Source organism: Phascolarctos cinereus, unplaced genomic scaffold (genome assembly GCF_003287225.1).
Source record: "Phascolarctos cinereus isolate Bilbo 61053 unplaced genomic scaffold, phaCin_HiC Scaffold_5;HRSCAF=322, whole genome shotgun sequence".
In the NCBI taxonomy this organism is placed as follows: domain Eukaryota; kingdom Metazoa; phylum Chordata; class Mammalia; order Diprotodontia; family Phascolarctidae; genus Phascolarctos; species Phascolarctos cinereus.
The window spans coordinates 11,630,088-11,650,732 of NW_027555958.1; the positions used below are offsets into that span (position 1 = coordinate 11,630,088).

At 47.8% G+C, this 20,645-nt stretch overlaps 1 protein-coding gene across 1 annotated transcript in view; it reads right to left on the bottom strand.

The window, feature by feature from the left end:
- PER2 (period circadian regulator 2) overlaps window positions 1-20,645 on the bottom strand; it is a 55,186-nt gene that overhangs the window by 18,666 nt on the left and 15,875 nt on the right. Inside the window, 10 exon segments of the mRNA XM_020972132.2 lie at window positions 593-746; window positions 2,479-2,585; window positions 3,943-4,021; window positions 5,111-5,253; window positions 7,528-7,579; window positions 10,613-10,814; window positions 11,910-12,031; window positions 13,409-13,563; window positions 14,575-14,637; window positions 15,260-15,512. Coding sequence (XP_020827791.1) covers window positions 593-746; window positions 2,479-2,585; window positions 3,943-4,021; window positions 5,111-5,253; window positions 7,528-7,579; window positions 10,613-10,814; window positions 11,910-12,031; window positions 13,409-13,563; window positions 14,575-14,637; window positions 15,260-15,489 — 1,307 coding nt within the window. The 5' untranslated portion in view covers window positions 15,490-15,512.

Consider the following 20,645-nt stretch of genomic DNA (forward strand, 5'->3'; position numbering starts at 1 on the left):
TCTTTCAAACAAGCTTCACTTTCAACTCTGCTGGCATCTACTACTTCAGGAAAGGCTGGTTTGGGGCACTCACTGGCCTCTGCCCCAGCTCCTCCTAATGGGGGTACACCTGGAAGCGCCAACATAAAAGGCATAGCCAGTCAACGAACCGGCCCAAAGCACCCTAGCACCTCGGGAAGTGCCCAGTTCAGCAAGTACACTATAATAAAAGCCTGTTTGACTGAGTTGAAAGCAAGCTACAACCAAATGTGGCTCCGCCTCCTAACTAAGAGCCCTCGAAAACAGTAAGATTAGGAAATGAAGGAGTAAATTACCTAGTTCTCATTCTATAAGGTCAAAGAACCCAGGCATCCAAATACAAGTCTGTGTGTCATCCCTGCTCTTCCTTCCCTCCCTCTGGAGCGTTCACCACTTTACAAGTCTTGTGTTCTCACCCCAAGACCCAAGCCTATCCAGGGCGGGAGCCTGCTACTCTGACATCTGTCCTCCGTGCTCACCTCTCATTCCTGCCATGTGGCTAAGTCAGAGTGTGAGGATGATGGGGGTTCAAGGGCAGGGGGCAATGGAGGAGATATGGATGCAATTCACTTACGTCCTCACTTTATGCCTTCCAATTATAAAGGAAACTTTTCTGTTCCAAGGATTGATGAAACTGGACCAGCTGGTGTCCATGGTTATGTACTCTCCATTTCGAGTGCAGAATCTGACTGGAGAGTAGTCAAAAGGCTGTCCGCCATACTGCAGGACTGTAAGATTTAGAAACATCTATTAATTCTACATTTGAATAAAGATTAACCAATGCTAATAGCAACAAAGCAAAACAAAACAAAAAAGCCCCACCAAACCTGCAAGGTATATTTTAAGATTCATCCTTAATTATTTCAGATGTACAGAAAAAACAGTTAGCATTTTAATAATAATTTGAGAAAACCTTAATGGCACTTTTTTTATGCTACTTTCAAAACCTACTGTTTTAAAATCCCCCAATCTTTACTTTAAATTTTGATTTGTAGACTTTCTTTTTTAAAAAAAATTTTTTTAAGCACTCATGTTTTTATCTTGAGTTCCAAATTCCCCCATCCCTCCAGTCCCTCCCCTATCCACTAAGAAGGCAAACAAAAGAATACCCATTATACATGGGAGATCATGTAAAACATTTCTATATTAACTATGTTGCAAGATATTAATAAAATAAGAGAAAAAATCTGCTGCAGTCCACCCTTACAGTCCATCACTTCTCTCTCTGGAGGTGGACAGCATTTTTCATCGAGTCCTTTGGAATTGTGGTGGGTCACTGTACTGATCAACGCAGCTAAGTCTTTCTGTGGACTGCTTTCATGAAATGGTTATGTGTTTATCTCAATATTCCCCTGTCCTTACTTTGTTGTGCCTTAGGAGTAGAAATCATACTCCATGATACAAGTCAGTAGTTACATAATCAGTGACTGATTATTTGTGGTCAGGAATGAAGACATTTGCTTGGAAAAAGGAAATTGATCTAAAAGCCTAATTTTAATGAAGATTTCAACAACCTTAATGAGTGAATAAATACAAAGGTGCAAATGATTTTATAAAGGTGTTGCACCATGTGGAAAAATAGGTTTATTCTTTAATATGCCCACTGGATAAAAGCCAAAGATCCCTACGCCCAGCTCTCCTAACATACTGCCCATATCTTCGATTGCAATCTTGCTTTTCTGGCAGATGTGTCCAAATCTCAAGTCTGTCACCAACAGTGACTGTTTCACTCTCCAGACGCTCCTATCATTTCGTTAGCTTTTCCTTTAAGTACTTCTGTGGTCTGCCATTTGGTGCAGGCACACTTAATTTTGATGGCTTCATGTCTGGCCCCTTTCAGGATGACAGTATCCTCTTTTCGCTTGTCTCTCCTGATTACTGTCTTTTTGTTGCCTTGTCAGATGATGTGATGGCTCTGACTGGCTTTCTGGATTCAGCTACAGTAGAGTAAGTCATCCTGCAGTCCCTTCTTCTAACGCTGGGGGGATCTTTCCGTTTGCAGTGTGTTTCTCGTATACAGCAAGTTGGTAGGTCTTGCTTTCTTGGCCATTCTATAGCACTTCCACAATTCTGATTGGTAAATTTGCTTCTTCCTCTGTCAAATTCTGCTATAAAATTCCTTGCTTTCAAAACAACTCTCTGATTTTGCTAAGAAACACTAACGTCCTCCTTGCCTCTTCCTTCTACTTTGGGATGTTTCTCTTCTGGCCAGCTAAGTCTATCTAAAGCCAAGAGAGACTGCAGAAGAACAGTCCTCTCTCTTCCTTGTAGGACCTAAGCCCAGAGCGCTCATCCTTCCCAGAAACTCAAGTCTGTTCACCTTTCTCTGTTCTTTTTGTGTGTCTCATTTACATTTAAGAACTCTACCCAAGGCTGGTTTTCTCAAAAGGAGCACTTCTAAGTCACCAAATCTCCCAATGCCTTAAAGTCTCTTCCATTACATTAAAAAGGATGACTTGCTTTTTTTGTGAATAGCCAGCATGAGAGGTCTGTCACGTGGGTGAAGATGCAGCAGAACGGGAGTACCAATCAGGTCTTGAGGTAGATAGCCCAAGAGAGGAACCGCTCTGAAAGTCAAATGAAGGAGACAGGGAAGAATGAACGAGTCCTTCTGTTTACAACAGCTCGTGGGCACGTACGCTCCAAAGTCTCGTGTAACAAATTCCACTTTAGGCTGCACTCATCTTGGCCAAATCAACACAAGCTATTTAACACAATTTTAAAACAAGAATGGCAGGAGAGCCATTTTCATTTAATGCAAACACAACATTTCCTAAAGTAGTTCCACTGGAATTAAGTTAAATTATAAATATATATTTATCTGTGTATGTAGGTATGTATATATGTAATAATAATAATAGCTAATATTTATATAATGCTTACTATGTGCCAGGCACTGTGCTAAGCACCATACAAATGTTATTTCATTTGCTTCTCACAGACGCTGGAACTTGTTGTGACCCCATTTGGGATTCTCTCGGCAAAGACACTGGAGTGGTTTGCCATTTCCTCCTCCAGCTTGTTTTACAAGTGAGGAAAGTGAGGCAAACAGGGTGAAGTGAAACTTGCCCAGGTTCTAGCTAATAAGTGTCTAACACCAGATTTGAACTCACAAAGAGAAGTCTTCCTGACTCTAGGCCCAGCACGCTATCCACTGCGCCACCTCGCTGCCCTAGGTGTGGCTGCTATCTCTATTTTGCAGACTAGGAAACACACAAATGGAGGTTAAGTGACTTGCCCAGGGTCACACAACTATTAAGTGTCTGAGACCAGATTTGAACTCAGGTCTTCCTGACTCTAGGCCTGCTGCTCTATCCACTGTGCCACCTAGCTGCCTATGTACAAACACATATGTGTGTACACAGACATATACATGTACACAGATATATGTATACATGGATGAAGGGAGATTTTACATGTATATGTATGTCTGTGTATAAAATCTCTTCACATAGAGACAAATACAAGTACATGTGACATTCCTTGGGTTTCAGTTTCTTTCTCTGTCAGAGGAAGGACTTACGTTGAATGATCTCACCTTTCACAAGGCTCCAATTCTATGACGAGGGTGCTCCATCTGAGCCTGTGACATGCATCCTCAGGTAGTCTTTAGCCTAAGGATGCTCTGGCCCAGCTTCACTTTTATTAAGCGGAGGAAGATTATCAGATTTTTGCTGAGATGGGCATGAGCAGTGAGGTTAGAGGCAAGATGGAAAGGAATTATTTTAAAAGGTCACCTAGGGGACAGGTAGGTGGCACAGTGGAAAGAGCACTGGCCCGGGAGTCAGGAGGACCTGAGTTCAAATCCAGCCTCAGGCACGTAACACTCACTAGCCGTGCGACTCTGGGCAAGTCACCGAACCCCAGTTGCCTCACTAAAAAAAAAAAGAAGAAAGAAAAAAGAAAAAAGAAAAAAAAGCTCACCTTTCATCTACATCTTGAAACAAACAATTTGGGGTGTGTGTCGTCGTAAATATTCTCTTATCTGGAGGAATCCTGGGGGCTGAAAGAACAGTTTATATGAAAGCTTTGTGAGTGACAGATGAATTTAGTATAGACAAATTACAATTACTGTAAAATCTCATTTAAGTTTAGTGGGATGAACAAGTAGCTAAAGAAAAAAAAGAAAGAAAGAAAAAAGAAAAACTAGTACTAGCGGTTTTAGGCAACAGCCTTGTTTCTGGACTGGCTCTAACTTCCCTGGAGAACTGGCAGCACGGAGCTCCCTCTGCCCAACCAACCCCACGGGCCCTTTCTTGGCAACTTCCAGTCTTCGGGAGCTGCCTGGGGGAAAGCTGGGTAAGTGACCTGCCCAGATCCACACAGTTAGTGGGTAGCAGGGATGGGACTTGGACCGCGGTCTTCCTGACTCCAAGGTCAGTTTCCTGCCTACCATACCACACTTCCTCCCTAATAAAGAATAAGGGAAGCCTGCATGGACACGTCTGGTAAATTTCTCTCCAGGTGTTTTTATAAATTTGTCAATAAATTGTGCCCGACTTTAATAATCCTAAAACTGCAGCATTAAAAAAATGCTCCAACAATAGTCAAACATTGCTCAACAGAACTATTCCTGAAGCTTAGTGTTCTTGAAGGTCGGAACAACACTGCTTTCAGCAAATTACTTGGGAAACTTAGGGAGCTGCAGCTCTGGGGGAGGCTGCTACAGCGGAGAAAGCTGTTAACGAGCAATCAGATTGTAAACCAGGATTCCAGGAGCCAAGGAAGGGCCCCAGGGCCCCCCAAACAACCAAAAAGGATATTCAAAGCTGCTGAGAGGGCCTGTCTCTACCAACAGGCTGACTGATGATCTGCAGAGTTGGGAGACGAGTGGGTAAGGCAAAACTCTACTCTTTACTGCCTACAAGAGCACGCCTTTTGCTGGCAGGACCTCGTGACGTTTTTACACATTTGTACACCCCAAAGCCCATCAGCTTGCTTTGTCACTTCAGGGTACAGCTACCCTCAAAGGAAAGAAACCAAAACGAATAAATGTGGCTCAATCTAGAAACCCAATGGCAAACTGGTTTGCAGAGTTTGCACTGACCTAGAATCATACGAGACAAATTCCTGGTATTATCAGGCCAATTACCTTCATAACCAGAGTGCACTTTCTCTGCAAGCAAAACACAGCACAGCTGAGCTTCTGCATTCTGTTTCTCTTGTATTCTGATAAGGTAGGGAGTCATACGGAATGGATGATAGCGGATTACATTTTCATGATCTTTGCCACCACTATAAATCCAAAATAACAAGAGAATTGTGAAATAAGAGACTTCATAGGTCTGGAATAAATAATACCAATGACATTTTTAAATGGCAGCCCTCTTTGGGGGAAAGAAAAGACACCGCCCCTCTCCTGAAGACCTGATCACTTCAGCCCCTGAGATGTGATAGAGCAGGTGACCCCTGGCTGCCATCCAGGGAAGCGTCCCAAGTTCAGACAGTGGATTCTCCAGCTGGCACCTGTATCACTCCATCCTGTCACTCTTGTTCTCAAGCTCTTCCCTTCCCTCAAGGTCTACGTCTTCTCTGACACTTCAAGGCTCAGGGATTTCATCAGCAGCATGAAATCTCCACTGATACAAATGACAAGCAACGGGGCCAGTATCAAGGTGACAGCCTGGAGGGTTTCTGTGGTCCTCAATCCGTCACATCCCACCCCAGCTCAGTGAGGCTCAGCCTGAGAGAAGCCCCCAGCCCAGCACTGGGTCCAACTCAAAGCCTGCTTGGCTTGGTAGACTCTACTGGAGGTTAGGTTTTGGAGAACTTAGGGACATCTCCACGCCATCCTGAAAAATCACAGCGGGGTTTTAGTGAAGGCACCGATTACAGAATCCCAATATTTTCTGGGGTGGTGGGGAGCTTAAGGCATCAAACCTCCTGAAAACATCTGCACTTAAACAGGAACTCAGAGGGAGACTGTGGGCGAGGAGATGCTGGCTCTTCCCAGCTCCACTGAAACGACTGCCTGCTCACTTAGCTAGTGAGCATCCCAGGGGGCCTCAATACTGATGATGTGATCATTCAATGCCTTCAACTATCCAAGGAATTCTGAAGAAGCCAGATCATGGCTCTCCATTCTGCAGCCTGCCAGAGTCCTCACCCCAGGAGCTCCAGACCTTGTATGGTGGAGATGTGCCAGGACTGAGGCAGCCAGTGATGCTTGTGAGGACGGCCTGGTCCCAAGTCACACTCAGTCTGCTCTCACTTGGAGAAAGCCCATGAACACAGCAACGGTCCAGCACCCGGGGCTGTCAGGGACACTGACCAGCCAAGTCATGACCTCCTGCCTCCCCCAGATGGGACTGACTCCGGAAACCTCAAAGACAAGTGATGACCTCGACACCAGAGGGACGCAAGCCCTTCTAGGACCCAAGCAAACGCACCCGGCCGTGAGCCAGGCCCTGGGCCGGTGCTGGGAGCAGAGACAAAACCCCAACAATCCCCCCTTTTAAGCAGCTCACATTCTATCCAAATTCAGACTGATAAAAGATCAAATCGGGACCAAATCATTGTCACACCGGAAGACGCATCACGGTCTTTCTTTACATAGAACTTGAAATGCACTCACCTCAAGCATTTAAAAGATGATCTGATTTGTAAAAATGTCACTCACTTTACATAAGAGCGTATCTCCATAAAGCCAAATCTGCGAGTCTACAGCTACCTGACTGGCAATTTCCTGTGCTAAAAAGGCCAGCACTTTCACAAACGATGCCCTTTTCCCCATTACAAACCATCGCACTTCCCACACCAGGTGGCACATAACACAAAGGGGGGGCTCTGTGAGAAAAAAGTTCAGTGCCAACATGCTCTCACTGTCTAAACAGTTAACAAGAAACCTATGCACCCCAAACACTTTTTACATGTGGATACTGGGGTACACAAAGGTGAACTGAGCCAGGATTTGTGATTTCTCCAGTTCAGGGAATAAAGAGAAAGCAGACGCCCTCCGCTGATGCACCTGACCACCTCTGGGACATTCATCGGCACATGTACGAGGAGCTGCCTGAGGCCTTGGACAGAAGCATAGGCCTCCCCGGGGTCCCAAGGCCTTTCCTTCTCAGAGGTAAATTTCCCTTGGTTCTGTCCCACCCCTCCCCAGTCCAGAGCACCATTTAAAAATCATCTGTCCCTTATTTTAAACCCCAAAGAATTCTGCGGCCACATTCGTTTGGATGTCACAGTGGATTCCGTATTTGGGGGCACTTTCAGAACCAGCTGGTTCCTGAGAAGAACTGGGAAATAAAGAATGCTCTCTCCTAACCCAGGTGTGGGGAACCTGAGGCTCTGAGGCCACATGTGGCCTTCTAGATCCTTAAGGGAGACTGGGACTCAGTCAAAAAGCCGTCCTTAAGGATCCAGAAGGCCACACGCAGCTTCAAGGCCGCAGGTTCTCTGCCCGCTCTAACCCTTGACTGCGTCACGTTCTCTGTTAAGTCTGTATAACAAATACCTGCTCTTTTGTTTTCATCTTTTTGGTCTAGGAACGACATTGAATCTTACCTGATACGACAGAAGAAAGATTTCTCTTCCACGTAATCCTGGGTGCAAGAATCTACAAATATTAAAAACAAATTTCTTAAGTCACACGCTTACTTAAAAACAAATGAAGAATCTGGGTTTGAAAAGCAGTTTTTGCTGACTAGTACAATAGAAAGGCTAGGTTTACACTCTTCTCCTGGGTGTGTCTAAAAATCAAAAGATTCCCTACATGTGGCCTCGCAAAGTGTCCACTGGCCGAGTGTCCCACTGAGGCCTTCTGTCTGACCAGAACGTCTGGAAAAGGTGCTCCTTGGCTTCCCGTCGCCTCCTGAGAAAGGCGGACGGTCGTGACAGATGTACAGACCGACGCTCCTGGGTTTTCCCACAAACATTTTTAGACATTCACTAGTCACCTCTTACATTCTCTCCCAGCCTCAGGCCTAACACTGGCTAGTTGTGCTGCCTATCCCCTGGTAACATGGGGTAAAGATGCCTGGAATACAGGCCTGCGTGGAGGAAAGGCCCCCCGGATGCCGGACCCACTGCTGTCCTGATCATGCTTACAGAGCTTCCATCACGGCCCTGGCGTTTTCCCTTAGGCGATGACCACTGTCCAATAACGCGGGATATACAGAGGACAGAGGCGTGCCAGGCAGCAAGCCAACAGCCCACAACAGAGCCCTGCAGGAGGGACCATGAGGCCTCCAGCTGGAATTCAGGCCTCCCCTCTAACTCCCTGGGGGCCTAAACTCCAATTGCTTCCCTCTGGGCCTCAGTTTTCCTCCACTGTTACATGTTCCAGCTCCTGTGTTCTAAGCCTGTATTGGCAGTGAGGGAATGAGCTTCTCATGCATCCCTCTGCCCCAAAGCCCTCAGGCTGTTCTAAGGGGTGTTCCAGGAGCCAAGCAGGGCTTACCTTCACTCCTCAGAGACAGGCCGAGGCCCCAGGCTCCCTTCAGCTCATACCCAGTCATGAGTTAGATAGCAACACAGTCTTGGCTGGCAGTTAAAAGGGTACTTTTCAGTGGGATGAGGAGATACTCCCTCAGGAAGCCCTGCCACCCTGAGCCTTCTGCTCATCAGGCCCTGCTAGGCACGGGATTATCCTTGGGGGCTCAGGGGCAGCTTGCTCTGGGCTGTCCCTTTTGACAGACTGGCTGCCAGCAGGGCTGGGCCATCTCCGATGCTGGCACTGGAGTGGCAGTAGCCTACAGACAGCACCACTCTCCACATATGTGCCGGGTGAGGCCCTGGGGGTGCCAATGTTTAGGTTCTCCTGGGGTCGTGTCTGTATACAGATAATTCAGTACAAGACAATCTGGGAAGGGGGAAGCCCTGAAAGCCTGCGCACCTAGGAAGGATTCCCAGATAAGGGGATGCCCAAACTAGGAACCTGAAGACAAGGGGCTTACACGGGGTGGGAGATGGCAGGTCCGATTCAGTAGAGTGCTAGGAGGCTGGCTATGCCAGCCTGGATCGAGTACGTAAAAGAGAGGATCAGGAAACAAGCTCGGCAAAGCTAGGCTGGCTCTAGATGGTAGAAGGCCTTGAATGCCAGGCTAAGGAGTGTGCATTTTATCCTGGAGGCAATAGTGATAGGGCCATACAGCTCCTGCCTCCATATCCCAGGAGTAAACAAACATTTATAAAAGAGTCACACAGCACAGCCTCAGAAAATTGTGTGCTGGGGAGCAGGGAGCCTTGAATGCCAGAGGGATTTAAATATTTTCCCTTAGGAAATGGGGAGCCAGGGAAGGTTTCTGAGAAGGAGAGAAGCGACATTCTGAAATCTGAATCCCAGGCTGCATGCGAGCTCAAAACTGAAGCTAAGAAAGGAGGCAGCCCACATCTGCCGCCCTACCACCAGCTTGTACCTGAACTCCATCCCCGCTGACTTCTCAGGGCCCTGGCTACAAGCCTAAACGGACTGATTCCTGACGCCCTCGAACCCTGTTCTCGCGGACTCGTGCAGCTTGTTTTCTCCTAGAATGAAAGACTCTGTCTGTCTATCTCTTCCCTCTCCCCACCCCCAGCTTACTTTTCTTAGTCAAAGTCACCCAAGACAACCTTAACTTCTCTCTGGTCACCTTCTGTCAAAGGGAGCTCTGACCCGCCAGCTGACAGTCCAATGACTGGATTAAGAGGCAAAGTCAAGTATTGCTAAAAACACGCAATTCGTTCATGGGGAGAGTCGGTGAGTGAGGCCCTCTGTGACTCCCAACTCCTCAGTGTGGCATTCGAGGCCCTCCACAGTCTGTCCAGATCTCCCCCAGTTGGGCTTTCCAGGGTTCCTCTTCATCTTCCTCTCCCCCGCCCCCAACCTTTCTACCAAAGCCTCCTGCCTCTTTCCCCTCCTGGCCAGACACCAAAGATCAAAGGGAACTCAGAATCCCTCCAGATTCCATGTCAGACCCCTCCCCAATTTGGGGTCCTCCCTAATCAGACTGTGAGCTCCCTGTGGGCAGGGCCTGTCTCGCTTTGCTCTGCATCTTCAGCATATCAGCACCCAGCTCAGCACATAGAGAGTGCTTCATAAATGCTATTCATTCATCCTTCCCCTCCACAGCCAAGTCTGTGGGGCCGGGGCCGAGAGCCGTTCTCTCTTCCCGTCTCCCATTCTGTCCTCCCCCAGATTTGTGGCCCAGACCCTCATCAGTGAACCTTCAGGCCTCGCTCCCCCGTGGTGTCCCCCACAAAGGGTTCCCCAATCGCCATCCTACCCCATGCTTCCATGCCTCTCCCTCCCCACATTTTTGGGGAGCGCCTTGCTTTCATCCCACTGTAGCCCAGGTCATCTGTACTAAGGTACAGGCCGTCCCCATGCCTGCCTGCCCCCCACCCCCAGCACCCCTGGGCCATAACACTTGCTGTCTAAGGTAGGATCTCGGCTTTTTCCTCCTTACAGCACCAATCCTCCCACATCATTTCTGTTAGAGGAGTGACCTGTGCCGGCAGTCCATCTCCCCTGTGACCCCTGACCGGGCTGTCTAAGGGGTCACTGGACTACTGGCCTCCTGCTCAGGGCAGGCACAGCGGAGGTCTGCAGGAGCAACTGAGGCCAACTCCCCGGCGATGGGCTATGGCCGTGATGAGACCCCAGACTTACCGGCTCTGCGGCAAACACGCCAGGCCGGGAGCCGGGATGGGGCCGTGGAGCTGTGGAACACGCTCACGTCATGGGGCGCCAGGAACTCCACAAACTTGGAGTCGTGAAATGTGTCCTTCTTACAGGGAAGAATGGATGCAGCCTGGTCAGAGACGTACACTATCTTCCCGGTAACCAAGGAAACAGCCATAGCAAACATATCCTAGAAAGAAAGGACACGAGCACAGCGCTGCATTCAGAAGAGCCAGGAACTGGCCGATTGCATCTCAGAACCGTGGTCTGGTGCAGCCGAGCCGCTGGCCCTCCGCGTGTGGCGGTCGGGGCCGTGCTGGTCCAGGGCATCAAGCAGGACAGTGGCCTTGCTCTGGCACCGGCCCCTATGAGGGCTTTCAGAGGTCTCACCTCCAGCAGCCTTTTAAAGCATCATCGTGAACGTTTCATACAGCAGGGATGAAGTGATGCCATGTTAAAACAAACATGGAGTTTGGGAGGACACGGCGTCTCGGGCCAGAGAACACAGGTTCAAAGCCCAGTTCCACTCTATGCGAGCTGAGATCCCTGGGCCTCAGTTGACCAGACGGCTTCTAAGGCCCCTCGCTGCTCTAGAGCCTGTGACGGTACACTAAAAATTAGGGACAACAGCCAAAAAGTGCCGCTTCATCAACTGATGTTCCAGCCATTAGGGCCATGGTTAGTGCCAGCAAAGGGGCAAAGACGCCCCAGTAAGACCCCAATAACTGGAGCTATCCTGAGCTGCTTGATGACCCGCACGCAGCAAGTCACTTCCCTTCCTCTAGAGTAAGCTGGCTTACTCTGTGCTGATGACTCCCTCAGGGATACCTTCTGTCCGTGATACTTTCAGGACCTGCCATTTACCCAGTAGGCACTCCCCTGAGAACAGGACCACAGCCCTCTCCCTGTCTTCATGAGATGCTCTGGCCAAGAGATTATCCCATGGCACCACCCCCCACCCCCCACCCCCGGGAGGAGCTCCTCTGGTCCTCTGGGGACAGACTTTCTCACTCGGAGGCTTTCCAGCACGCGGGGACCTGCCAGAGGTGGAATCCATGTGCACCTCTCCACCACAATGAGGCTCTGAGGGGCTCTGACCCATGCTTTTCATTTTCATTTGGGTAAAAGCTTGAAGTCAAACTGGACAAAGTCTTAACTTTCCCAAATTTATCACTGTCCTATGGAAAACAGGCTGGGCTCGGGGGACCGTCAAATCCCCCAAGTCAAATAGAACGCAGACATGAAACAAGCGTCCCGTCCTGTCCCATCGTTAAGTGACACTCACTACGTTCTTCCTGATGTATTCTGATGTCAGAGCCTCCATTTCCTCGACCGTGTAAGAAGGCACATCCAGATCGGCTGCCTGGTTTTCACTGGTCATTAAGAGCTGATAATACTCTTCATTAGCTGAAAGGAAAAGGTTTATTATTTTTCAGAACATGACAGACCCTCACTGGAAAATGTCATGAAGCATTAGGTGTTAGGGGAGCACGACATTCTGAAGAGGAGAGAGAGAGAGCCCCCGGGGATGTGGACTGTCCTGGCCAAGGGCAGATCAAGAACAACCCGGAAGCCAGAGAAGCCAACAGAAGAGTCTATAGGGAATGTTTTCTCTTTTGCTGTTTTTCTAAAATCCTCCTTCAAAATTCTCCTTCAAAAAAGTTGAAAAGTAGAACATTTTTGAATGTCCCAACTGCCAGGCCCCTGCTGTGCCATCTGGAGCTGGCCCGGTTTTGACGCCTGCTGGCCAGCCAGGAGGGCAGCCCACGGGCCGTGCAAAGCCAGCACTGCCTTCCCTCTCCACCAGGCACTCAGGGAGACCTTCCTTCCTAAGGGACCTGGATCGGCCGCTTCTCAGGCTAAATGTGTACTTCCAAGCACAGAGGAAAGTGAAGCTTTACTGAGGAATGGGAAGGATTTCATTACTTCCCATGGTTATAGAATTCCTGGACTCCAGACTCAGGATGATTTCAAAGGCGCACCAGCGACACAGCTGCGCGAGATGGGATCACAGGCGCCGACCCGCTCGGAGCTGGTTTCAGAGAAGTGTTTCCAACCACCACAGACCAGGAGCGGAGATGTTGGGGTGACTGCAGCCAGGGACCCTTCCCGGCACAGCCTTCCTCTGCTCCCGCGGCCCCAGCCTTCCTTGCTCACTAGCGATCGTGTCAGCTCGTCTCCCCTGGACACATTCTGAAACTTGGTTCCATGCCTTGCTGCCGAAACTCTACAATGTCTACGTAGAAAACCAGCGCTGAGTAGACGCCAGCACACTGCTTTGGTCCCATGAGGTTCACAAATCACTCTGCACTCACCCCCGTGCCCAGCCCCCTCCTCCAGCCCTGGGAGGTGGGCAGCAAGGAAAGGTCTGACCTGAGAACACTCCACCATACGAATGAGATGAGCGTAAAACGCTGAAGGCAAATGTACCTTTCCTCAGTCACTGCGGGTGACTTGCACTTCCTCAGGGACATCATTCTGAGCACCAATTCCCCTTCTTAGCACTACAGACTCCTGAAGGCTCAGGGGAGGGGACAGAGGCTACAGTCTGTGTGTGTTTCTAAAAGAAATCTTGTTGTCTGATTGTTTTCTTACCATTAACCTAAAAGTCACTCACCTGAGATTGCCTCACCCTGAAGATCCCTTCATTTTTGTTTTAGAAAGACATCCCAACTCTCATTCTGCAGATATTCCCCCTGCCCAGGAGGCGCCCCCCCCCCATATGCGCGCGCGCGCACACACACACACACACACACACCACCCCCCCCGCAAGGATGTAAATACCTTTGATCTGCTTAATGCTGCGAAGGGCGTACTTCAAGGTCGCCAACATGCTGGGCTTGCCTTTGCCTCTCCTGTCTGGAGGCAGGTGGCCTTTCAGTTCCTTCAACGTTTTGATCAATTCCTTCTGAGTCTTGGCTCTGGCTGACTGTTCACTGCTACGAACATGACAGAAAGAGGCCGTCAGAGAAGGTCTGTGAACCACTGAGCCCAGACAGCAATGGATACTCTCCCACTGGGCTTTGTTTCCCCTTCTCTTCAGCAAGTTTTCCAGGCTCAGGTATTGTGGAACCCACCCCACAAAGACTCTGTGGGAAGCCACCCCTATGGATGTTTTGCTGCAGCCCTGGGGAAGCCAGGGGCTTTTTTTTTTTTTTTTGCTTTCTAGTGAGGCAATTGGGGTTAAGTGATTTGCCTAGGATCACACAGCTAGTAAGTGTCAAGTGTCTCAGGCTGAATTTGAACTCATGTCCTCCTGACTCCAAGGCCAAAGCTCTATCCACTGCGCCACCTAGCTGCCTCTGCTAGGGGGCTTTCTGACTGCTGTTCAATTCAAGTGGATCAGCTGGGAAGAACCTCTCCAAAAGGGTGGCATTTGGAAATTCCAAGGACAAGGGAGGAAGGAGGAGGAGGCAGCGAGAGAGGAGTAAGGTCCCCCGCCACTACAGATTAAGAATCTGCTCTTGTCTGGGGGGTTATAAAGGTGTGAAGCCGCAATGGAATGAAAAACAAGACCCAGCCAACTACACAAAGTGGCCGGAGGCCTCCAACGGACACAGCAGAACCAGCTGCCGGGCAGAGGTCAAGAGGAAGGGGCCACATCTAGAACATGTTCCGAGAGAACAGCTCCCTGGGGCAGGTAGGTGGCGCAGTGGATACAGCACCGGCCCTGGATTCAGGAGGACTTGAGTTCAAATCCTGCCTCAGACACATAAACACTTACTAGCTGTATGACCCTGGGCAAGTCACTTAACCCCATTGCCTAGCCAAGAAAAAAGAACAGTTCCCTGTGGTGGCTGGCTCCCTAGGAAACCCCCCAGCAGAAGCCACTGTGGAGAGAAGCCCCCCCATCCCGCCAGGCTGCTAGGTCAGAATGCACAGAAATGACTACCGTTACTTCTACATACTTTAAAGATCCAAGCTGAGAATATCTGAATAATTAGATTTACCTGCATCCACTGGTGGATGGGTTGTGGCCAGAGTTGACAATCATCAGGCTAAAAGCATTTGAACTGCTGAGACAGGAAACAGGAATTCCAAATTCAAAACAAATCATATGCATTCCCCCATACTTCCCCCTCCCCAAACAAGCTAACAACTCAATCAGAGGAATACCCTCAGACAGTCAGTGATTAGTAAGGGTGGGGGTGGACTTCAGGTCAGCCACTTAGTTTCTGGGCCTCAGTCCCCTTCTTTGTAAAGTGAGCTGAATGAACTATCTGATCTTCAACGGAATGGAAAAGCATTTATTAAGCACTGAGCTACAAACTGAAAAGCTAGACAGGAAACTCCCATCCTATCTGGGGAAATAAGACACAAGGGAGTGTTTATCTTTACGGTAAAGAGAAAACCAAAGTGGTCCTTTAGAGTCTGCAACAGGGTGGGCATGTGGTCACGGCCCATGTGGCCTGTGTTAGCAATGGCCATGGGAAGGGGGCAGTGGGTCTAAAGGTCAGAGCAGATGGGGCATCCGGCAAAGCTAGGGATGGCGGGAGACAGGTGTGACTCTGGGCTCCAACACCTGGTGGAAATGGGGTCATGGTGTTTGGGGAGGAGGACAGGGAACGGGCCCTCTCCTCCTGCTGCCACCTGGGGCTTAGGGCCTGAGAAGGGCCCTGAAACCAAGAACCAGACCTCTTGTGGCTCTCGGAGGACTCCACCAACATGGCGCAATCTTTCCCATTTTCGTCAGAGTCATTGCCAAGAGACTCCTGCCCACTGAAGTCATTCTCATTAGTTTCATTTCCACTTGATCCACTGCTCATCTCGATGTCTTGTTGGAGGGCAGCCGAGTTCGGCCTTGGCTCCCTCTGACCTTCGGTTCCACCACGATGGTCAGAAGCCAGTTTGGAACATTTGTTCATTCTGTCCCCCTGAAGTAAGCCAGCTGAAAAGGAAAACATAATTTTTAAGGAATGAATGAATAAATTAATGGATATCTAACTACTGTTGAGTGATAAAATGGAGCCTGCTTAAAACAATTTTATTTCATTAGATATAAATATATATAATATACATAATACATATTATACATTAACTACTTATAAATATATGTTTAAATTATACATAAATTATTACATATAAAAATATATTTCATTAAAGGAAACTAATCATAGCTCAGTCACAAGGCTATTATCATTCTCTCTACTTTTACTAAAGAATATGAATCCTAATCCTTTACGATCTGGCTAATTAGCACAGCATTGACACCAGAAGCATCTGCCTTGGTTTAGGAAGGTTTATAATCTTTATTCACAAAAACAATGGTGGCTGAGATAATAACAATAACAATAATAATAATAATAATAATAATAATAATGCTTCCTTGATTCCTATTTTCATTCAATCAGCCAATCAATGGAATGAGTTCAGAAACTCAGAATTGCAATGGGGTGACGCTGGAAATGAAAGAGGGGTAAATAAAACTTTGGACAGAGGAACAGTAAATTTTTCAACAAAAACTACAAAAACTCATAGGTATGAATGAAACTTCTAGGACAATCAAACAGTATCAATTAATTATGTTCTCAAAAAATAGATGTGATCTACTATCTGAAATGCTACAATTTTGTTTCTCATAAACCAAGACTGAAACTTTCTTTTAGGTCATGAGAAAAAGTGGGGGAAATAAACTTTTAAATTCAAAACTGACAGTTAAAACATATCCACTCTATTCTAAATAACTAATGAAAAATGCGGGCAATATTTAGCTAAGCAGCCGATGCTCTAACTATCCCCCTTCTCAATTCTGTTCCCAAAGAGTCTGGATCCTCTGCGGTCACAACTGGGGGGCTGCCTCGAAGGCGAACCCTATGCGTTTTTAAAAAGTCAATTTCTTGGCAACAACATGTTGTCTCCTTACAATCAGCCACAAAAGTCAGCAAAGAAAAATCTGTGAAAAAGCTGAAAAGCAAAAGAAAATAATCCTCACCAACAGCTCCTTGGCCACCAGAACGCTAACGGGGGAAATCAAGTCAACTTTAAAGGAAGAAGAATGTGAGTATTTTAAATTCAAAGCACTCTGTTCTTACCTAGAAACTAGACTCTGCTATAGGTGACCCTAAACTCTTCATTAAAGTATCTATGCACGATAATAACAATACTTGCACGGTGCCAGGCACCGTGCTGATCACTTTACAATATCTCATTTGAGCTTTCAAACAACCCTATGAGAAGGTGCTATTATTATACCCATTTTAGAGCTGATGAAATGGAGGCAAACATAGGTGAAGCGACTTGCCCAAGGTCACTCAGCTAGTAAGGGTTTGAGGCTGGTTTTGAACTCAGGCCTTCCTCACTCCAAGCCTAGTGGTCTATCCATTGTACCACCCAGCTGCCTCCAATAAAATGGAAACTGAATTTTCTATTATAACTTAAAACTTAAGAGGGAAGCCTGCTCCCTACACAGACACTCACACACACACACACACACACACACACACCACACACACACACACACATATACACGTTCTGCCATTTGTGAGTCTTCACAGTCCTCTGCAAGTAGAAAGAGCAAGCCTCATTGCAGAAGAGGAACATTTGGCCGCAGGTGTTGGAGAAGGCCTTACAGAGGAATTCTTTCTGTTCTGAGCCAACGGCACTGAGCCATTGTTATCAGGGCAGAGCTGACCCCAGCAACCCCTCTGAAAAGGCCACCCTGAGGGAGATGGGCACACCTGAGCTAACGCCCACACCCAGTGTCTCCTTCCTTTAGCCCTCCCCCGAGGGTACCCATGGGCACCGACAGTAAAGTGAATGCCTCTCCATAGCTGCCAGGGCTCTGGTGGCCCCACCACCAAGCCTTGAGGAAGGGCCTCCTGTGACCAAGCTTTGCTATGTAACAAAGTATCCTTGTGGGCTTCAGTCCTTTGGAAAAAGCATTGGGGTTAGAGCCAGGAAGGCAATCTTGGACAACTAGCTGTGTGACCCCAGACAAGTCCAGTGAATTCTACACCTGTAACAACCCAAGGCAACTGAAAACCCCCAACCAACTGACACCAAGCCCTCAGATACCAGTCTGTCAGCACCAAATGCTATCCTGGCACTGAGCTAGTGTCCTTAATAGCGTTAAAAGTACTGGAAATGCAAGTCTGTAAAATATACTCTATTAATCATTTAATGGTGAATCTGCAAAGGTAAAAAGAATTCCATTTCAATTCAACAAGCCTTCAGTAAATACCCAGTACACAATCTCACTTTCTGGTCTTTAAGGAGCGCCAGCCAGCAGTAAGTTCTGACCCATGCTGAGACAGAGTACTTACTAACTGGCACCTAAGGAAATGCAAAAACACAATGCCTCAGATTCAGGCCGACCAGTAGTTTCAGTTGGAGACACAAGTCAGTTTGTGCTGTGGGTTTGCTGAGGCCATGACCAGTTGGAGCAGGGTGCCACTGGAGCTAAGGTGAGTCACAGCTGTCCACTGCTCTCCGAGCTACAGCTGGCCACCTCCCTGGCCGATGCCCTGAGGAAAAGGATCCTCCGTGAAAGTCTGCGCATGGCCTGGTACTACTACCGTTACTGGAAAAGCACTTCGATGCCACTAAATGAGCATTTACTAAGCCCCTACTGAACACGGCACACTGTTGGTGAGAGAGACAGAGATGGCAACGTAACAGCCCTGGACCTCGAGGAGCTGAAAGGGATACAGCTCGGACACAGGGAAACCCAAGAGAGTGTTAATAACTCAAGAGGCACCCAAGGAAAGGCTTCCTGCAGGTGCTGGCACCTCTGCTGTGCTCTGAAGGATGCTCGAGGTCCTACAAGGTACAGGTGAGGAGGGGCTGTCTTCCAGACATGGGAGAACCACTTAGTCAAAGGTTCTAGGATGTACAGGGGACACTTGAAGAGGTTAATCCGAATGGAGCCACGTGTGCAGAAATGGGGAATGGGCCTAGAAAGGTGGGTGAGAGCCACAGTGGGGAATTTTAACCACCAAGCTGAGAGTTTTGTATTTCATTCTAAAGGCAACATGGGACCCTGAATGTTTTAATGATGGGCTGACACGGTCGTATTTGGGTTGTTGGTGTCACTTTAACCATCGTGTAGCAGATGGGAGGGATGGGACTAGAGGCCAGACCGGAGGTTAAGAGTCCAAATCAGGCTAGAGGCTGGAGAAGTGGAGAGAAGGGGACGGATGGCAAGGGAGACACTGTGAAAGCAGAGTTAACAGTATGGCAACTGATGGGATATGGGGGATATCTGACTCTAAGGCTGTCGATTTGGGAAGGAAGGTGGTAAAGAAGCTGCGCAGCTGGAGGGCAGGGAGGGCTGGGGAGAGGTACAATGAATTCTGTTTTGGAAATGCTAGCCTGAGGTGCCTATGCATCAGAGGGAGATGTCCAAGAGGCAGTCAGCTGTTCATCTGGAAGAAGTTCATTTGGAATTGTAGTTCAGAAGACAGATTAGGGACAGATATGTACTCTGGGAGGCCTCTACACAAAGATGATAATTGAACCCTGGGGAAAGGACCATAGAGTGAGGAAAAGAGCACCCAGAACAGCCCTGGGCGTGGTCAGCAGGTTAAGGACAGGTCCTGTTTCCTCTTCTGCATTACTGATGACCCTTCCAGAGGCATGATCAAATAGACTCCACTGGAAACACACAAACACCAGAGTGGCTACCATTGCTGACCCCCACCTCCTCGGAGCTGGCCCAAATCGGGAGTTCAGCGCTGCCGATTTGAGCGTCGCGACATCTGTCTGACCTGATTCCTCTTGTCTCCTGAGGCTGCTACCATCTCACACTGGGCAAAACATCTGGTTCCTCCAGGCAGGGAGGTCACTTTTAGCTCTGTCTATGTCGTGTACAAAGTTCAAGAGACATGGTTTCTGGGTAATTAATCATTTTATTAATTATGCTAGTGAATAATTAATAAAAGGATGGTCATTTGGTTGTCTCTCCTTAACCAAGGACCCCTCAGGGAACCTACTCAATGTTTACATGCCTTGGGAAGAGTGGGTGTTCCTGAGGGTGGAAATCAACTCTGATTGGTTAACAAATAACGAGAGAATGAAGGTGGGCTTGTTCTAATGAAGGTCTAGGAGATATGACTGATCACTCAGGCTCAATAAGAGAGACTTATCCATTAACCTATACCACCCTGTCTAGGATAATCTAGACAGAATGGGGAATCCACTTCAACCCAGACTCAAATACAGCAGGGGGAAACCTGCTGATTCGCCTAAACTAGAACTTCTTTGCCTTTCAATCAGATCTAAATTTTCCATCTCATTATCAGCCCTGCACTTCAAAGGCTGCCTGAGTAACCTACAGGGGCTGATTTCTGAATGAGGGAATAGACAAGGGGAAAAACCCAGGTCCTAATTCAATAACTGGTTATTAACGTAAGAGAGAAAGAATTATTTCTCTCATGTCCTTCTGACATTGATGGTATAATGGAAAACCCAATCAACCTGCAGCCAGGAAGCCCGAGTTGGCACCCCGCTATGCTGCTGACTAACTATGTGGTCTTCTTAGAAGTGCCGGCTCCTCTTCTGCAAAATGGAGAATGAGCTTTTGAGAACACAATGAGAAGTGCTTGTGGCTCTTTATTAACTTACATACAGTGTATCAAAATGTTTTTTGTGATCTCTTTAATAACTGAATTGCACAAATGTAATGTTTACTCCTTTAGATTTTATTAACTTTAATATTAATAGGTATTTAATTTTTTATCCCCATAAAATGTAATACGTGATCAATACTACCTGTAAGTCTGTTCACCTAAACATTAGCTACCTAAAGTAAAAGTATCTGTCCAAGACATTTCCTGCACACACATGTGGGCTACAGATTGACCATGCAACAGCCCGTCATGGTCTGCACAACATCATTCTTCGGCCTCTTGATCTCCCACATAGTTGGGCCAAAGTCTTTAGCGTGATGCTGGATCTCACTGAGGAGGCTAGGCCAGGTTGTGGGGCTCAGCACCATCAGTGAAACGGCCCAGATGGCCTCAGTCCCTGTAGGAAATCCCTCCTCCTCAATCAAACAGCACTTACTGAAATCTTCCTGGACACC